The 21,098-nt window shown below is 45.6% G+C and overlaps 1 protein-coding gene across 4 annotated transcripts in view; it reads right to left on the bottom strand.

Moving 5' to 3' along the window:
• The window catches only part of RIMS3 (regulating synaptic membrane exocytosis 3), a 49,004-nt gene that overhangs the window by 9,078 nt on the left and 18,828 nt on the right, over positions 1-21,098 (bottom strand). For all 4 annotated transcript variants that reach the window (XM_023586629.3, XM_004450646.4, XM_058303808.1 and 1 more), the window contains 3 exons: positions 19,431-19,678; positions 11,772-11,913; positions 1,153-1,265 (listed from right to left, as the gene is read on the bottom strand). In XM_023586629.3, coding sequence (XP_023442397.1) covers positions 1,153-1,265; positions 11,772-11,913; positions 19,431-19,647 — 472 coding nt within the window. In that variant the 5' untranslated portion in view covers positions 19,648-19,678. The remainder of the gene's footprint in view (positions 1-1,152; positions 1,266-11,771; positions 11,914-19,430; positions 19,679-21,098) is intronic.

Here is a 21,098-nt window from a genome sequence, read left to right as displayed (position 1 = left end):
TAAGCCTGTCCTTCCCACCTTTGGACACCAGGGGGCACCACACACACAACTATCTAAGCTGCAGCGGCGCAATGGCCTGGAGGAGCCGGGCACTCCTCTCACTGCTGCCCAGGCTGTGGCTGGGGAAAGGGCTCCCCAGGCGCTTGTGAGCTGGGAAGAAAGGGTTGGGAATTAGCTAAACCCAACTCACGAGCCAGGTGGGAGCTGACCTTCACCCTCTGAGAGCTCCTATGGGTCCTGATCCAGCAGACAGGGGGAAGTGCCGGAATGGAATCCCAGTTCCATGACCCATAGCAGGGCACTGTCTGCGCCTCGGCTTCCTCCTCTGCCACAAGAGTCAAAGGTCAAGTAATGTCCAGATGAGGACCAAGTCGTCCTCTGAGTGGGGAGGTCTGGGAAGGAGGTGGAAACCAGGAGGCATCTGTGAGGAGCTAGGCCAGGGGGAGGTGCTCCTTGATGCCCACAGAGCCAATATGGAGGCAGGGGCAGGGATGAGCTGATCTGAGAGCTCAGGACATGAACCAGAACTGCAGCTAAGAGGACCAAGCTTAGATTTAGGAAGGACTTCCTAGCTGCAGGGAAGAAGAATGGGAAAATTACTAAAATGTTTCTAGGTTCCTGGCACTGTGTTAGGGGTAAAAAGTCAAATAAGACATGGTTCCTGAGGAGTAAATGAAATACTCCATGCAAAATATCTAACAGGAACTCAATAAATAGTTGTCAGATCGCAGAACCAAGATGGGTATTATCCCCATTTTATAGATGAGAAACTGAGGCTCCTAGAAGGGGAGTGACTTGCCCAAGATCACACAGAGAATCAGTGATGAAATAAACTCCTTGAAAACGGATGCTGTGACTATTTTTGCTTTCCATGATATGCCCAGCACTCAGCACTGCCTGGTGCCCAGTAAGTGGTGACGTGGGTGAGGGAGGGATATGCTGTAAAACTGCAGGGTGGCTGCTGGGAACGGCTGGAACCCCTCTCCTCTCACAGGGGAATGAGGCACGTTCTGCTGACTCTTCCTTGCCAGCACAAAAGCCCAAGTGAGGGCTCCTTCCTGATGCTCCCACCATATCAGGGACCCTGCTGAGCAACCTCCTCCTGCTGCGTGGCCACCACGATCCCCCTTGTCTGCCCTCAGGAAGACTCACCCATCGGCGGCGTTGCCAGCGTCTGTCGCCCCACAATCTGGGCTGGCCCCAGCCCATCCAGGAAATCGCTGAATTGGCTCTCGGCCCCGAGCCGCGTGGTAGGGAAGATGAACCTGGAGAAGGAGGCAGAGTGGTGTATGAGGGGAGCTGGGCAGCCGAGGTGGGAGAGTGGACAGCAGGATGCCGTGGCTCTGTCCCCAGGCACTGAACACTCCCCTCTGTGCCTCAGTTTCTCTGCTGCGGAGTGCAAGTGAACCATTCTGGCTGACAAACAACTGTTCATTTCTGCACATTAAAAAAAAAAAACTTTAAAACATTAGGCTAAGTGAAGAAGGACAAATATTGTGTGATTCCACATATGAAATATCAAAAATGTGAAATTCACAGAGACAGAAAGTAGGCCAGAGGTTCTAGAGGGAGAGTGGGAGGAATGGAGAATTTTTGCAGAAACAGTTTCCGTTTGGGGTGATGGATAGGTTTTGGTAGTGGATGGTGATGATGTAATTAATACCACTGAACTGTACACTTTCACACAGTTAAAATGGCAAACTTTAGGTTAGATAAAAATGTTACCACCATAACATTTTGTTAAAAATGCAAATTAAATTTACTTCGAGGTTACTTGAAAAAGAGATGAATAAAAATAACAATAAAGGGAAAGCCAAGATGGTGGCAGAGTATGGTGCTCCTGGAGTCAGCTCATGCTACAGGGCAGTTAATAATCTCCCAGAGCTATCTAAAGCACCTGTCTGGGGGCTCCAGGAGACCAGAAGAGCATCCTGCAACATTCTCGAAAGTATGGAAGGAGGAGACTGCCCATCTGCAGAAAGGATTTGTGAGTAGAACCCTCCACACCACGGAGCTCAGTGCCTCTGGCGCAAGCCACCTCAGGAGCTATTCCATGGCTAGACTTAGAAGCTCCATTTCCCATAAACAGTGGAGGAAGAGACAGTTGTCCACCGACCTCAGCTACTGATTAGTGGACTCAGTGGGCTAAAGTGTAATCCTAGGAACAACTAGGGTTTGAGCCTGTCCAAGTTGGAAAGAGTCTGGTAGCTGCCATTTTGACTCCAACCTCAGCATGAGGGGAAGCCTGGCTGACTGAAAATCCAGTGAAGTTAGGGACCGGCTTCTTTCCACCCAGATCAGACTGCAGCCCTAGCCTAGGCTCCAGTCCCACCTCCAGCAGAGAGGAAGCTGGCAGAACCTGCACTAACCTCTCCAGGCAAATAAAGGTGCTCTCTGCCAGAACAAAATGAATAGTTGGTCACTTGGAACTGCATGCCCTCACCCCAATAGGATAGGAGAGGTGCTGGGTATCCTCAGCCTCTCCCAGCAACAGCAGGAGTTTTCAGCCCACAGGAGCTGGTTTGTTGAGTGCCTTTAAGTCCATCTCCATCTCCACTTCTGCCTGCCATAGGATAGGAGACGGCTGGTGTTCCCTCAGCCTCTCAGGGCAACTGCAGGCACTTTTGGCCTGCACAAAACCAACTGTTGGGCACCTGTGGGTCCACCCCTATCCCCAATAGGACAAGAAATGGACTGTGTTTGCCCAGCCTCTCTGGGTAACTGCAGGTGCTTTGGGCCCACATGGCCTAGACTGTTGGATAACCTATGGATCCACCCCACTCCCAGTAGGATAGGAGGGGTCTGGTGCCTCCATGACCTCTCCAATCAATGGCAGGTAGTTTTGGCCTACAGGGACTGAACTGTTGGGTGCTGTGGATCCAACCCCATGCCCTAATAGGATAGGAACTGGTGTTTCCTCAGCCTCTCTGGGCAATGGCAGGTATTCTGAGCCTCAAGAGACTGAACTGTTGGGTGCCCACTGAACCAGAAGGAATATGTGAAGAAATAATGGTGGAAAATTTCCCAACCCTATTGAAGGACATAGATATCCATGTCCAAGAAGTACAATGTACTCCCATCCAAATAAATCTGAATAGACCAACTCCGAGACACATACTAATCAGAATGTCAAATGCCAAAGACAAAGAGAGAATTCTGAGAGCAATAATAGAAAAGCAATGCATATAACATATATGGGATACCCAATAAGATTAAGTGCTGATTTCTCATCAGAAACCAAGGAGGCAAGAAGGCAGTGGAGACGGGAGAGAGAAGCTTGGAAGAGAATCTAGAAATGATGACTGTATCAGTAAGAGTAATTAAAAAGTGTCAAAATTAAAATGACAGATAAAATCCAAAGACCAAAATGGATGAAATAAGAACTGCCTTTACAGTAATAATATTTAATGTTGATGAATTAAATTCCCCAACCAAAAGACACAGACTGGCATAATGGATAAGAAAATATGAGCCATCTATATGCTGTCTACAAGAGACTCACCTTAGACCCAAGAATACCAAAAGACTGAAAGTGAAAGGTTAGAAAAAGATATTTCATGCATGCAGTAACCAAAAAAAAAAAAAAAAAAGCTGGAGTAGCTATACTTTTATCAGATGATACAGACTTTAAAAGAAAAACTGTTATTAGAGACAAGGGAGGATATTACACATTAGTAAAAGGGATGATTCACCAGGAAGAAATAACAATCATAAATGTATATGCACCTAACCAGGATGCCGCAAGATAGATGAGGCAAAACACTAGCAAAACTGAAGGAAGAAATAATGATGTCTCTACAATAACAGTTGGAGACTTCAATACACCACACTCAGCATTGGATAGAACATCTGGGCAGAGGATCAATAAAGAAACAGAGACTTCACGGACAATTACGGGACACTGTAGATCCCCCCAGGGCCCACTGGATGGAACGTGAGAGAGTCTGGGCTATGATGTGGACCACTGACTATGGGGTGCAGTGATGCTCAGAGATGAACTTACCAGGTGCAATGGATGTATCACGATGATGGGAGAGAGTGTTGCTGTGGGGGGAGTGGGGGGCGGGGGCGGTGGGGTTGAATGGGACCTCATATATTTTTTTTAATGTAATTAAAAAATAATAATAAATAAATATTTTTAAAAAATTTGCATTTCCCTGAAGCTTAATGAAATAAAGCACTTCTTCAAATGCAAAAAAAAAAAAAAAAAAAGAAAAAAGAAACAGAGAGCTTGAATAATATGCTAAATGGACTAAACCTAATAGACATATATAGAACAATGCACCCCAAAACAGCAGGATATACATTCTTTTTAAGTGTTCGTGGATCTTTCTCCAGGATAGACTATATGTTGGGTCGCAAAGCAGATCTCAATAGATTAAACAAAATCAGAATTATATAAAGCACTTTCTGTGATCATAGTGGAATAAAGTTGGAAATCAACAAGCGGCAGAAAAAGGGGAAATTCACATATATATGGAGATTAAACAACATACTCTTAAATAATCAGTGGGTCAAAGAAGAAATTTCAAGAGAAATCAGTAAATAACTCTAGACAAATGACAATGAAATTACAACACATCATAACCTATGGGATGAAGTGAAGGTAGTGTTGAGAGGAAAATTCATAGCCCTCAATGCTTACATTAAAAGAGAAGAAAGAGCTAAAATCAATGACCTAACTACACAGCTGGAGGAACTATAAAAATAAGAGCAAACTAATCCCAAAGCAAGTAGAAGGAATGAAATAACAAAGATCAGAGCAGAAATAAATGAAATTGAGAACAAAAAAAACACAGGGTTTTTTGTTCCAGAAGTTGGTTCTTTGAGAAGATTAACAAAATCAACAAACCCTTAGCTAGACTGACTAAGAAAAAAAGAGAGAAGATACAAATAAATGAAATAAAAAATGAAAATGGGAACATCACTAAGACCCCACAGAAATAAGAGAGATCATGAGAAGATACTATGAACAACTTTATGCCAAAAAGCTAGACAATGTAGATGAAGTAGAAAAATTCCTAGGAATATATAAACAACATGCCTACACTGACCCTAGAAGAAATAGAAGACCTCAACAAACCAATCACAAGTAAAGAGACTGAAACAGACATCAAACACCTCCCCAAAATGAAAAGCTCAGGACCAGATGGTTTCACAGGTGAACTCTAGCAAGCATTCAAAGAAGATCTAATACCAATCTTACTCAAGCTCTTCCAAAAAATTCAACAAGAAAGAATGCTACCAAACTCATTCTATGAAGCCGCTATCACCCTAATACCAGAGCCAGATAAAGACATTACGAAAAAAACAAAATTTCAGACCCATTTCTCTAATGAATACATACACAAAAATCCTCAATAAAATACCTAATAATCGAATTTAACAACACATTAAAAGAATTATTCATCATGTTCAAGTGGGTTTTATACCAGGCAGGCAAGGGTGGTTCAAGAAAAGAAAATAAATCAGCATAATACACCACATTAATAAATCAAAGAAGAAAAATCACATAATCTTATTAATTGATGCAGAAAAGGCATTAGACAAAATACAACATCCTTTCTTGAAAAGAATACTCCAAAAGATAGGAAATGAAGGAAACTCTCAACATGGTTAAGGCCATATATGAAAAATCCACAGTTAACTTTGTTCTCAATGGTGCAAGACTGAATCCTTTCCCATTGAGATCAGGGACAAGACAAGGATGCCCACTGTCACCACTCTTGTTCAATATAGTGCTAGTGGTTCTAGCTAGAGCAATCAGGCAAGAAAAATAAATAAAAGGCATCCAAATAAGAAATAAAGAAGTAAAAATTTCACTACTCACAGATGATATGATCTTTTGTCTAGAAAGTCCTGAAAAATCTACAACAAAACTGTTAGAGCTAATAAATGATTTTAGTAGAGTGGAAGGATAAAAGATCAATATGCAATAATCAATTTTGTTTCTATATACTAGTAATGTGCAATCTAAGAGGAAGTCAGGAAAAAAAGTCCATTTACAATAGCAACTAAAAGAATCAAATATTTAGGAATAAACTTAACCAAGTATGTGAAAGCACTTGTATTTAGAAAACTATAATGTATTGCTAAAAGAAATTTTTAAAAGACCTAAATGATTAGAAGAACATTCCATGATCATGGATTGGAAAACTAAATATCATTAAGATGTCAATTCTACCCAAATTGACATACAAATTCAATGCAATCCCAATAAAAATTCCACCAGCATTTTTTAAACAAATGGAAAACACAATTATCAAATTTATCTGGAAAGGAAAGAGGCCTGAATAGCCAGAAACATCTTAAAAAGGAAAAGTGAAGGTGGAGGACTCTCACTTCCAGACTTTGAATTGCATTACCTAGCTACAGTGGTAAAAACCGTATAGTATTGGCATAAAGATAGACACATAGACCAATGAAACCAAATTGATGATTCAGAAACAAACCCTCACATCTATGGCCAAGTGATTTTTGACAAGCCTGTCAAACCCACCCAGCTGGGACAGAACAGTCTATTCAACAAATGGTGCTGGGAGAACTGGATAGCCATAGGCAAAAGAAAGAAAGAAGACTTCTATCTCACACCTTATAGAAAAATTAACTCAAAATGGATCAAAGACCTAAATATAAAAGCAGTACCATAAAGCTCCTAGAAGAAAATATAGGGAACATTCTTCAAGACCTGGTAGTAGGTGGTGGATTCTTAAACCTTACACCAAAGGCGTGAGCAATGAAAGGAAATATGAATAAATGGGACCTTCTCAAACTTAAGCACTTCTGTGATTCAAAGGACTTCAAGAAGGTGAAAAGGCAGCCCACTCGATGGGAGAAAGTATTTGGAAACCACATATCTGATAAGGGTTGGATTTCCATTCTATATAAAGAGATCATACAACTCAACAATAAAAGAACAAGCAATCCAATTTAAAAATGGGCAAAAAATTTAAAGACATTTCTCCAAAGAGGATATACACATGGCCAAAGCACATGAAAAAATGTTCCATATCACTAGCTATTAGTGAAATGCAAATCAAAACAACAATGAGATGTCATCTAACACCACATAAAATGGCCATTATTTAAAAAACAGATAACAATAAGTGCTGGAGGGGATGTGGAGAAATAGGAACACTCCTTCACTGTTGGTGGGAGTGTGAAATGGTACAGGCTCTGCTAAAGACAGTTTGATGTTTCCTCAGGAAGCTAAATATAGAACTGCCATATGATCCAGCAATTCCTCTACTAGGAATATATCCAGAACTAAAAACTATGACACAGGCGGCAGACTTGGCCCAGTGGTTAGGGCATCCGTCTACCACATGGGAGGTCCATGGTTCAAACCCCGGGCCTCCTTGACCCGTGTGGAGCTGGCCCATGTGCAGTGCTGATGCGCGCAAGGAGTGCGCCCCATAAGGAGAGCCGCCCAGCACGAAAGAAAGTGCAGCCTGCCTAAGAATGGCGCCGCCCACACAGAGAAATGACACAAGATGACGCAGCAAAAAGAAACACAGAATTCTGTGCCGCTGACAACAACAGAAGCGGACAAAAGAAGATGCAGCAAATAGATACACAGAACAGACAACCAGGGTTAGGGGGGAAGGGGAGAGAAATAAATAATAAATAAATCTTTAAAAAAAATAAAATAAAATAAAAAATAAAAACTATGACACAAACAGACATCTGCACACCAATGTTTATAGCGGCATTATTCACATCTGCCAAAAGATAGGAACAACCCAAGTGTCCATCAAGCAATGAATGGATAAACAAAATGTGGTATATACATATGAGGGAATACCATACTGCAATAAGAAGAAATGAAATTGGGACACATATGATAACACAGATGAATCCTGAAGACATCATACTAAACGAGTAAGCCAGACACAAAAGGACAAATATTGCATGGTCTCATAAACAAAGAATAAACAAATGGTGCTAAAATCTAGTGTTTAAGTTATTAGGAGATGAGAGGAAGGTTGAAAAGAACTACTGATGCTTAATGTATGTAGAAGTTTAAATTAACTTGACTGTAAAAGTGTAGAAATTGATAGAGTTAATGGTAACACATTATAGTGAGTAGCAACTGGTTTATAAATGGGACTGTGGCTAAAAAGGGTAGTCTGGGGAAGTAAATGTCATTTGAAAGAAAGCTAAAGAATAATCTAGGAACTGAATAACACAGTGAACCCAGAGGTGGATGAGAATGGTGGTTGAGGGTACAAATGCAACAGTGTCCTTCTATGAGCTAGAGCAGATATACATCACTCTTGCAGGGTGGTAGGAATGGGGAGAAACATGGGAAAACTACAATTGATGTGACCTATAGACTGTGGCTAACAGCAATACTGTAATAATTTTGCATCAGTGTCTAAGATATACTGTGTTAATAATGGAGGTGTATGGAAAATATCTGTCAAATGTATGCTATGGACCATGGTTGGTGGTAACAGTCTAATGATATCTCAAAATCTGTAACAAATGTTCCACCACAGTGTGGTGTGTTGGTGAAGGGGTATTGTACGGGAATTCTACACATGTATATGATAGTTTTGCAAGTTTACAACTTCTGTAATAAAAATATATATATATATTTTAAATAGAGTGAGTTGGGGGAAAATACACTAAATGTAAGATAGGGACTATAGTTAGTAGTAATATTTTGACAATGCTCTTGCATAGTTTGTAGCAAATGGTTCACAACAATGCAAAGTATTGGTGGAGGGGTGATGTATGAGACCCCTGTATGTTGTTATGTATGTTTATTTTGTAAGTTCACAATCTTTACCATATGCTTATTATTTATGTATGTTCATGTATGAATGATATACTTCAATAAAAAAAATTTTTTTAAATAACATAATGATAGTATTTAATCCTAACGGACCAGGGATTTCTTAGGTGGCCCTTAAAAAGCAGGGCTTGCTGGATACCTGTGTCCTTGTTCAGAGATGTTCATGTCAAGAACCAGAGACACAGGCTAGAAGTTTCTATGCCTGGAACAAGTTCCAAGAACTGAGATTTGAACTGATTATAAGTATGATATCAAATCAATAATGTAAGGTGGTGTCCAAAACAGCAACTGAGACTGAAATAACACAATTACAGGGTTGAGATTAATGGCAGTGATTGTAGGCAGTCCAGGACTGGATGGATGTTGTGTGTGTGTGTCTAGAAATAGTACCAAGAACTGACAGTGACAGAAAGTTGGCCAGGTGCTAACACTGTACAAAGTGTGTCACATGCATTATATCATTTGATCCCTTAGGCCAGTCTGTGTGGTAGGAGTTATTACCCAATTTTATAGATGAGGCTCCAAAAGGGAATTAGCCTCACCCACAAAACAGACTTCATGAATGTAAATACAAATAAATGTATAGAGATGGAAATAGATTACCAGGGATGTATGACAGGGGATGGATAGACGTATTGAGAGGTGATTACAAAGGGGTAGGGGCTTTCTTTTTGGAGTTATGAAAATGCTCTAATACTGCTTACAGTGATGAATGCACAACTCTGAGACTATATCAAATGGCATTGATTGTACACTTTAGATGGATTATATGGTTTATGAATATATTTCAGTAACATTGATTAAAAAAAAAAAAAAAGAACAGACTTGATACCCAACTCACAGCTTTATGATGAGGAGTAGGGGAGATGATGGTGCATGGAAAGGTCCTGACCCACCAGAAAGAATAAATGGTATTATTGTCACTGCTGTCATTGTCATCATCTAGTGAAAAGAGTCACTTTTTCATGTCCTCAAACCTAGATTTTCTGAATGGGGCCAGCAGAATATGGACGGATATAGGAGAGCTGGCACAGGTCTGCCCAGGGGCTACAATGGACCAAAGGTTTGAAGGTCTCCTAAGACAGCCCAGGCTCATAGCTAGCAGCTCAAAGGTTGTCCAAGAATCTCCTGTTGGACACTTTGGCCTTGAGTCCCCCATGGACAGTGACAAGGAGGGCAGAGCAGGCTGTGTAAGCTTGTCCCAGAGAGCCTGTATCTGACCCCACTTGGCTCAGCCTCCATTCCCCAGGAAGGCCCACCCACCTTTATGGCCACAATCAGAAAGAGCCTAACATCACATTCTTAGGACAATGGGAGCTAAGAAAGTTAAATAAGGAAACTCAGATGCTAGAGACCACAGCATTTTAGGAGCTTAGTACAGAGAGTGTGGCCACTATGAACAGAGGTTACAGAGTCAAATGGCCTTAATTCAATTCTTGACTCCACCACCATTTAATAACTGTCTTCCTGGGCAAGGTACCTCACCCTCCTCCTGAGCCTCAGTTTCTCTACAAATAAAATGGAGATGATAGTACCTATCTCACTCAGTGTAGTTGAAAATGTTCAATGAGACACTGTACCTAAACCAATGCTTTTTAAACAATTTGGATGAAGGACCAATTTGGTTTTTTTATTTCTAATTCATCACATACCAATATTTCTGTAAAATACAGTAGAGGGGAACGGATGTGTCTCAAGCAGTTGAGCACCTGCTTCCCACATGGGAAGTCCCGGGTTCGGTTCCCGGTGCCTCCTAGAAAAAAACAAAAACCAACAACAAGCGAAACAAATGAAAAAACCAACACTGGGGAGCTGATGTGGCTCAGTGGTTGAGTGCCAGTTTCCCACATACAAGGTTCCAGGTTCAATCCCCGGCCCCCGATACCTCAAAAAGAAACACAAAACCGTAGACATAGCATGGCAATGTTAAATTGCTAAAAGACTTTCTGAAAGCTGATTCTCAATTTCTATACTTAAATTATCATCCATAGCCAAGTGTTCCTGATCTGATGAAGCCCATAGATCCCAGGGTAAGAAGCACTGATCTGAAGTGCCCAGCACATAACCTGCACATAGTAAGATATCATAAATACTAGTGGCTACTTGCACTCATGGAAATAGTTGTAGTAGCAAGACACATAATCACGGAGTCTTAAATAGTGGAGCCACAGAATCTTGAGACTGGAACTCACTGGGCTTTGATGAAGCAGAATCAGAAAATCTTACTCATACAATCATGGTTTCATAGATTTGGAAGAGATATGAGGGAATATTTAACCCGGTGGCTTTCAAAACTTTTAATGACACCCACAGTATATCATCATGACTTTGTATAGACACATGCATCTATGCACTAAAAACTAAAACAAAAATTCACAGAATGATACTTACCCTCACTACATGTGATTTACTCAAGTTTTCTATTTCTTCTTCTAATTCTGGCCTTGACCCACTAAATTGATGTTACTTCATGCATATGTATCACCATCCACAGTTTGAAAAATGCTGATGGAGTCTAACCTCCTTTCCTAAGCTCCAAGCAAGGCTACTTTTGAGAACTCCACTCAAATGAGCCATAAAAATGTTTTACATTGGAAAGAATTTTAGAATCACATTTTTCTTTTGGATGTTTTCCTCTGGAGCTGGACAGCGTATAGGTGTTGGGAGGTGGGAGGCAGGGAGCCCCTTCCTAAAATATACAGAAGGAAATAACTGCTCCTGGACCACTCAAACATTCAGATGGGAACAAGCAGCCTGGAGCTGCAGGAAGATAGGGGGCCCAGGCACCCACTCTCTAGGAGAGGGGGCTGGAGGGAGGCAGAGACATCAAAGAAACCCAAGAACTCTCAGCTCCAAACCAAATTCGGAGATTGTCCTACCCTGTGCCCAGCTCTGTGGCTATAGGTACAAGGAGGCAAGGAAGAGGATGGGGACTGTGGGAAGGGGGCATGGCTACAGGGGCTGCACGCACGTGCCCTCGGAGCTGTTGCTATTGGTGCTCCCATCGGTGGACTCCCGGCTGCCCTGGCGTGTGACACGGCTCCGCAGCTCCACTGCGATGCCCGTCTCTGTGCTCCGCCGAATGTTGCTGCGCAGCTTCTTGGTGGTCCCTTCTGTGACATATACACCCCCAAGCAGAGAGAGGGAACAAGGTCAGATCACAGACTCAGCTTATCATAAAGAGATGCCACTCTCTCTAAGCCAAACTCAATAAACTCACTACCCTGCCCCCCAGATGGGGGCATGACTCTGGGGATAAGCCTCCCTGGCACTGAGGGTTATTACCAAATGCCAATTAGCAATGCATTTGGAAAAGACCTTGACCAAAAGGGGGGGAAATTAAATACAAAAGAATTTTTATGGCTAAGAGACTTCAAAATGAGTTGGGAGGTCATTCCAGAGGTTATGCTTATGCATGTCTCAGGAGGGTCTCACTATCTGCTACAGTAAACAAAGCCTCAAACAGGGTGTTCCTAGGGTCTCTAGAAACATCTGGAGTATAGGCAAGGCAGACACCACCATGAAATCAGCACCCTGTCAGTAGATCTTACCTTGAAATATATGATAACCTATTTTCCCACTGTAACAGGGTAGGCTCATTTATAATTTCCCTACACATGATTCTTCTACCCCTCTTATTTGAACCTATAATTAGCACTATACCTATTAAAAATATGTCCCAGAGACTTAAATCTTAAAATTCAGTCAAGCCCTGAATTTCAGCAGAGCTGTGGCCAAAACCTACTCTCCAGTTGATTGAACTCACCCAGGACAACTAATAAAATGATGATGTTGGACAACCCTCATCCCAAAAAACAAGAAGCCTCTACAATTGCAAGCAAAACAGTTCCTTCCCACTGCCCATAAGATATAATCCCCCTCTCAATCTGAAGCAGAGCAGGCACCAAAATCCTCAAGATTGAGGAATGAACAAACCTAAGGGGGGAAAGCAACCATGGACCAAAGTAGACTTATTATTACTACAGCAGTAGAAGAACTTGTAACATTGATATAGAGAGTGGTTACCAGAAGTTCGGGGGCGGGGGGGGGGGGGGGGGGAAGAATAGGTGGAACACAGGGCATTTTTAGGGCATTGGAATTGTTCTGTATGTTATTGCAATGATAGATACGGGCCATTATACATTTTGTCAAAACCTATAAAATTGTATGGTGCAAAGTATAAACTATAACGTAAACTATACACCAAGGGATCTTAACCCTCCTTTGTTCCACAGACCCCTTCTCAGAATGTACTGGCAGATAGTTTTATGACACTTACATTGGAGGTCAGAGAAAATAAAGACAGTAAGTTGATTTTTTTAAAAATTCAAGCTCACAGATCCCCTGAAATCCTTACAGAGACCCCTTGGGGGTCCATGGACCCCTGGTTAAGAACCCCTGCTATTGGGAAGCGGACTTGGCCCAGCATCCGTCTACCACGTGGGAGGTCCACAGTTCAAACCCAGTGCCTCCTTGACCCGTGTGGAGCTGGCCCACGTGCAGCGCTGATGTGCACAAGTAGTGCCCTGCCATGCAGGGGTGCCCCCGCATAGGGGAGCCCCACGCGCAAGGAGAATGCCCCATAAGGAGAGCCGCCCAGTGTGAAAGAAAGTGCAGCCTGCCCAGGAATGGTGCCGCAACAAAAAGAAACACAGATTCCCGTGCCGCTGACAACAGAAGCAGACAAAGAAGACACAGCAAATAGACACAGAGAACAGACAACTGGGGCAGGGGGAGAGAAATTAAAAAAAAAAAGAGCCCCTGCTATAGACCACGGTTAGTAGCAATGCTTCAATATTGGTTCAACTGTAAAAAATGTGCCACACTAATGTAAGATGTTTTAATAGGAGAAAATGTAAGGAGGGGAGTAGTGGGGTATGTGGGAATCACTTATTTTTTTAAGATTTATTTCTCTCCCCTTCCCACCCCACCCCACCCCACCCCCAATTTTCTGCTCTCTGTGTCCATTCACTGTGTGTTCTTCTGTGACTGCTTCTATCCTTATCAGCGGCACTGGGAATCTGTGTTTCTTTTTGTTGCGTCATCTTGTTGTGTCAGCTCTCCGTGTGTGCGGCGCCATTCCTGGGCAGGCTGCACTTTCTTTCCCTCTGGGCAGCTCTCCTTACGGGGCACACTCCTTGCGCATGGGGCTCCCCTATGCGGGGACACCCCTGCACGGCCTGGCACTCCTTGCGGCCCGGCACTCCTTGCGCATCAACACTGCGCATGGGCCAGCTCCACACAGGTCAAGGAGGCCCAGGGTTTGAACTGCGGACCTCCCATGTAGTAGGCAGACACCCTATCCATTGGGCCAAGTCTATTTCCCCACCTATATTTTTTATGTAACTTTTCTGTAATTTAAACTTCTCTAAAAATAAAGGTTTGTTTAAAATAAAAGCTACCAAAGTCAGCCTCTTGGGAAGGACAGAATGGGCAGCAGCTCTGCCTGGAGGCAGAGGCATGGCTGAGACGACCTCTAGAGCTGGTGTGCAGCCTGAGACACAGGACCCTGCTCAGGGCAGGGACACAGACAAAGCAGACTAGAAAGACACCTGGAGACAGAGCCAGGATGGCAGGGGTGGGGGGACACAACAGGGTGAGGGTATGCAAGGACTTGCAGTCCCAGCCCTGCAGCCCCCTGGCCCTCACCCCTGCCTTGTCAGACTCCCCTGAGACCCACCTCCCACTCCTTTCAGTCTTTGCCCCAAAGGCTTACATGTTCCTCCTTTTCTATTCTGGAAAGTTCACCTTTTATGGGAATCCCAGATTTACCTTCCCTCTTCCAGGTATCCTTAGGGACCCCATCACATCCAACCCCATGACCCACCTCTCTGACACCTTCACAGGCCCTGTCAAAACCCCACGTGAAGTCTGGCCATGCTCAAACTAGCACAACTTCTCAAGGCCAGTCTGCACATGGAGAGATGGAGGGGCCATACTCCAGCCCCCTCCTCGACCTGGCAGAGAGCACGGGGCACTTTCCCTCTCCTATCAGGGTACCATCCTGCCCCGGTTTCCAAGGCAGCCCCCTCAGCCTTGCAGAGTGGTCCTTCTGGACACCCTCTCCTGCTGGGGGGTGGGGGGTCGTGGAGCAACTGGTTGAGGGCTTGCAGGGACTTCCCCTGCTGAACTTGGCTCCTTGAGGAGTTGGATGGGGAGAAGTTTGAGGAGTTTGAGGACAGAAGCAGCAGCACTCAGATAGAGACTTTACCAAAGGAGCCATGTGCGGTCACTGGTTATAGACTCAGGCAAGTTAAGACTGGAGTTGCCTAAAGGGATGGGGAGAGGTGGGTGGGGGGCGGGACAAGGAAAGCAGTGGGGAGAGGGTAGCTGCTTACCCCAGAAACCCTCTCTCCCACCCATATCCAATAGTGCTTTGGGGAGAGGATGTTAAGACCCAGTCTGAGAAAAAAGGACTTTATTCCTGCAGGTTTGCCCTACTTATCTTTTAGGAAGTCCCTCCTCAGGGAGGGAAGGCTGAGAGGGCTGGCATCTCACAGTGGAGGGGACTGGGATGGCTGGGTTCTGGGCAGGAGGCAAGGAGGAATGTCTTCTCAGAAATCATCCCAGTTTCTGGGATACAGGAATAGCATGTCCAGGAATCAGTCAGTCCATCAAGATGTCTCTGTCTATCTGTCTCTCACACACACGTACACATAGACTCACATTAGCTCAGACGGTATTTCTTTCACACGGCCAGGCATAAGCACACACACAAGTGCCTTCCACCTCAAATGTAGACTGCAGTAATCTCACACGCAAAGACACATGTATATTTATGCAACAGTCACACAGGCCACACACTACCCCCAGGCCTTAGTCACACATACACGACATGCTCTCTCACACTCAGCGCTGAGCCCATCCGCTCAACCCGCAGATGGCATGTGAGCCAGCACACTCCAAGGCTGGATACAAGCGGTGGGTGTGGGGTGCTCCCTGTCCCTGGCTCCTCACTTTCACATCCCTTCTAACCCAGTTAGAAAACAGATGGCTCAATGGGGGCTGCACGCACACCCCCACCTGCCTCCAACACACGCCCTGAGCTGAAGCCAGAGCCTCAGGACCTCACAAACCCAAATCCTCCCTCTTCTGGAGCTCAGGAGAGTTCTGACCCATCTGGGAGCAAATTTACCTTCTTTGATCAGACTTGCCCAACTCAATGTGAACTCCTGGGTGGGGGAGTCATGGAATGCTGAAATGCTGGAAATACCTCATTGAGCCCTCTCCCCATTTCATAGATGGGGAGCCTTAGGTCCAGGTGTCAACAAAACTGGGGCCAGACTCCAGGCCTGCAGACCTCAGACTAAGAGTCCCTGCACCATGATATGTGACTCCACCAACCTACCCCATTCCTCACCCCCAATTTGTTTGCGCTATCATTTGGCAGAGATTAAGTTCCATATGCTCTGAGTGGGAAGAAGGATCTCACAACCTTGGAGAAAAATCCTCTACTGGCTTCTTACTTGTCCAGCCTTTGAGCACTTGCTGATCTGAGGAGTAACTTTCTATAGCTTCTCTCTCTAAAGAACCGGGCCAAGTGGCTTGCAATAATTAGACAGTCCCAGCCTCCTGTAGTTTGCTGCCCGCCCCCTTCGCCCCCGTACAATCTCCTCATCTCCTGGAGTGGTCGCGTGCCCTCTCCCCACTGGACCCAGAGCACAGGAGGTCGAGAGTCACTGTCCCAGGTACTGAAAAGAGAAGGTCATTTGGTCAGGGGCTGGGACAGCCAGGATGGACTGTATGGACTCAGCCTAGTGCTAGGCCTGAGCACTGACCCCAGCCTTCTCACTGCTCCTACAACTTAAAGATTGTTACATCTAGAAGGAAGTTTGGAGAGAGTCATTTTAGCTTTATTTTACAGAAGAGAAAACGGGGGCCAGTGGGACAGTGACTTTCCCAAGGTCCCTTGGGGAATGATAGAGCCCAAACTAGTCCTCCAAAGTTTTGGGGGGAGGATTTTGAAGGTCACACTAGGATACCATGAAGAATAAACAGGAAGGGGAAGCAGGAGGTAGAAGAAATGGCGAGGAGGCTTAAACAATAGTCCAGGCCAGAGATTATGGGGCTTGAACTGGGACAAAGGCTTTGAAACAAAGAGAGGGTAGGATATGGATAAACTGGGAGGAGGGAGACACAAGAGAAGGGCAGACACTCAAGGGCCCTGAAGCTTGACCAGGTCTAGGAGAGGAATTCCTCCCCGGGTCCAGGGAACTGAGTCATTGGAGCACATACTTCTAGGATATTTTTCTAGAACAGAATTTCCAGGGCCTGTACATCCCACTGAGGCCAGACTCTCCCACCCAGGATGGGGCTCCAACTGCCAGGAAGAACACAATGGATGGGGCCAGGGCCAGGCCAAGCCCATCTCTAGGCACACAAAGCTGGGACAATGGCACCTTCAAGGTCTGAGAGAAAACAAAAATGGGGAGAAGGAATGATGGGTGGGAAAGGAGCATGCTAGGGAAGGGGCAGGTGTGTGGAGGTGGAGAACTCACTTCTCTCTTGGTCCTACTGTGTGACCATGGGTAATAATAGCAGTGACAATTCACTGAGTGTCTACTATGTGCCAGACATGAGGCATATAGTCCCCCCAAGAACTATGCAAGGCAGGCATTATTGTCCTCATGCAACAAACAGGCAAGCAGGCTCAGTCGCCCAGCTGGGTGTGACCCTGAAGCCCGAGCGCAGGCTGTTCTCCAGGAACAGAGCTCTGGATGCCTCATCAGTAAAACGAGTACATGGATGAGATGCTCTCAAGGGACCTTTCCTGCTCTGACATTCAGTTGCTAGATGACTCATAGAGTTCTTCACTTAGAAGGGCATCTGGGCACATCCCCCAGCTCCAGGGCCCAGGACTCCAGCTGTGCCCTCGAATACCACAGAGACTGAGATCCAGAGATGATGGCTCATCTCTCCTCAAGGCTGGGAGGGCTCGCCGGTGTCTGCCCCCATCTTTGCCCGCTGACTGAGGAGTCTGGGTAGGTGGAAGTCTTGGCAGATTGCTGGCATTTCACCCAGTGACTCGAGCCCTTGCCTTGGCCTTGGAAGACTGTCCCTCTGAACCCCTTCAAGTATGAAGAAGCCTTTGGGACTGGAACTGAGTAAGTCAGGTTCCTGGGCTTGGTCTCCTGAGTCCATCACTTCCACGACTTCTAATTCTTAATCCTCTATTCTTTTTTTGCTTTAATCCTCTATTCTTAATCTCAGCCTTTGGTCCTATCCCAGCCCTCCCTGCCCAAGCCCCACTCTGGGATCTCCAAACCCTCATCTCTCTGTTTCCTGATGCCCTAGTGTCAAGGCCTACACTGCATATTCAGAGGCCAAGCCCACCTAAGGCACTGATACCTCTCCACCTACTAGGCCCCTAGGCCAGAAACTACATCTCAGCCTGATTTCTGGAAAAGACCATCCCACATGCTTCTGTAGAGGGTTTTGTAAAAATCTATTTTAAGGCCTGGAAAAGTACCCCCCCAGCCCCAACTGGGAGTCTTGATGAGCATTCTCCCTGGATCCTCTGGCACCCCCACCCCCTCACCACCCCCATCCAGCTGCCTATTTGAAGGTTTCTTGGGGAAGTTGCTACTCTGAGCAAAATAAGCAGGAAGAGATTTTAAAACAAAACCAGCTGGTGTCTGGGCTGGTGCCGCAAAGTGCGGGAAGCAGGGCCTTGGCGGGGAAGGCAGGCTCCTCTGTGATGCGGAATCCACATCGGAGCAGGGGTGTGACCAGGCGCGTCACCACGGGTCTGAGCACAACTGGCAGGTGTCTGAGAAAGTACGATGCATTAACCGGGATGTAGCTGACAAGGCGTCTGTGGATGTGGCTTTGGGAGGTATGTGTGTATGCGTGAGTGTCGGCCTTCTGGGACCATGGGCACATCCTGTGTGGATGCACACACGTGACTGCATTTCTGTGCTCTGGGCCTGTGCATCTGTGTCTGTGTGTGTGATTCTCACGGCTGGCTTCATTTGTGACCACGTGCAGTGTGAACGACCACACTATGCTTCCCTGGCAGCAGGGGTGGCACCATATTTATGTGACTCTGCAAGGCATGCACATATGTGTGGGTATGTGTCCCTTGTGACTGTGTAACATGAGTGACTGTAGCCATATTGGCATGGCTGTTTGGACTTAGGTAACTCTGAGATGACAGGTGAGGCTGACTCTCGCAGATGTGTGTCTGAGTCCGTGGTGCCCTCAGCACAGTGCCAGGGACACAGTGGTTCAGTACATCATTACTGATAGCTGTGTGAGTCTGTGTGTGCTAGGCAGTGGGTTATAACTGTCAAGAGCCTGAATAGGGGGAGCCCAACTGCCAGGGGTTTGAATCCAGGCTCCACCACTTACTGGCTGCACAGTTTGGGGCACCTCACTTCCCTTCTCTGTGTTTCCAGTTTCTCCATCTCAGTGCCTGCCTCATAGCGTTGGATGAAGATTAAACGGGTCAATACGCATGCTGGACTTGGAACAGCGCCTGGTAGGTGGTAAGTGCTATGCAAACATTTGTGGGTGTGGGCAGGTGGATCCAAGGGGGTGCACAGGCCGGCTGTGCCTGGGAGTCCTGTTGGCACCAGGTGCCCCCTCACCCCCATGCCCCGCTGCCCCTCGGTGCCCCATGCCCCCTCACCAGGCTGGGGGAGCTGGAGCGTGCTTTTGCTCCACTGCGTCAGGCCCACGATGGCCACCATTTTGGCGCCAAGGCTGCTGCGCCGCTTCTTGGCGGTGGTGGTCCCAGGCCCGCTCCCAGCCTGCTGGGCGCCGCAGATTTCTCCGCTGATGCTGGAGCTCCGCACCACGTTTCTGGAGGCCGCAGCTGAGGCGGGACCCGGTTCCGGGTTAAACATGGTCCCGGGGGCGGCAGGGCCTCAGGCAGCTCTGTGGGATGAGGGAAGACAAAAGAGTCCCGCATCAGGCTCCAGCGCATTCTACCACCTTGGGCAAGTCACTCAGCGTCTCTGAGGCCGCGGGCATTAGAGGAACACATGGCTGGAAGGCTCAATAATTGGGCCTACTTTCCCCCTTCTTAGAGCATGGCTGGGAAGAACCTGGTGCATGACCCTTTTGGAGGAGGCCATAGAGTCAGATTGCCAGGTCCGCGCTGCAAAGGCTTCTGCTCCCTGACTGTGTGACCCTGTAACCCAACATCTTTGTGTGCCAGTGAGCCTCTCAGCAAAATGAGACAGAAAGGCACTTACCTCATAGAACTGCTGTGAGGATTACATTCAATAGTGCACCTAAGGTGCCTAGATAGTGTTGGGCACAGGGTAGAAACTCATCACACATAGGCCATTGACATTCTCATGGCAAATCATAAGATTTGGTTCCAGACTGTATGGGTTCTGGAAGGGGTCATCGTACTTGAAGGCGATGATATAGAAAAGTATAAAGAAGCAAGCAAAAACCACCCTAATTGCGCTTCTGGGAGGCAACTACTAGAAGCATTTTAACCCATTTCCTTCCAGTCTCTTTTCTATGCATTTTTTAAAAAGTAATGGAACTCATACTGCAAATACAATTTTATATCCTGACTTTTTCATTTAGCATCATAACATAAGCATTTCCCAATGTCATTAACACTTTTTATGAACATTTTAATGCCATTCCCATAATTATGGAGATAGCATAATTTACTTAAACATTTTAGCGGTTACCCCATAGATCCAGTCCAACTTTCTCCCTTCTCTCTCCTCTTTTCCCCACTTTAAATAACCCTGCAGTAGATGTCTTACAACATTGATTTTGTCAGCTTATTTCGTTCGGATGGATCCCCAGAAATGGAGCTCCTGAGATGGTAGACTTTGCTGGTAATCTCTCCAACATTCATTCCCATTCCTGCTTCCTGACAGAGGTTGGTTTTGTCCAGGTCCCACACCCTCCCTTGTTTTAGTTTAGGCCAATCAGAAAATGACACCTTTAGTAGCTCTTGCTGGTCCAAAGGTAGGCAGATGACTACGTTGGCCCAATCAGACTTAAAGGGAAGATTTGGATTCCAGGCTTACAAGAGAGGTGGGTATCCCCTTCTCCTCCCCACCCACCCCCAGCCCTTCCCCATGGAGAGGACCTCTGCCCTAGGCAGAGACAGAAAAGTCCTGCCTTTCTCCAATCTTCTCCTTTATGTGCCATAATACATTTTCCATCGCTCAGGCCAGTTTGAAACAGGGTTCTCTGTTCCAGCCAAAACCATCCTACCTGATATCAAGGGCATTAAATGTTTTGTGGACTCTTGGAATATCTTGCCAAGTTTTTTTCCGAAGTGTACACATTTACTCTCCCCACCAGCTGCATTCAACAAACA

The sequence above is a fragment of the Dasypus novemcinctus genome, chromosome 9 (assembly GCF_030445035.2).
Source record: "Dasypus novemcinctus isolate mDasNov1 chromosome 9, mDasNov1.1.hap2, whole genome shotgun sequence".
Lineage (NCBI taxonomy): Eukaryota > Metazoa > Chordata > Mammalia > Cingulata > Dasypodidae > Dasypus > Dasypus novemcinctus.
The sequence above is the reverse complement of the archived record's forward strand: the minus strand, read 5'-3'. Positions and strand labels throughout refer to the sequence as shown.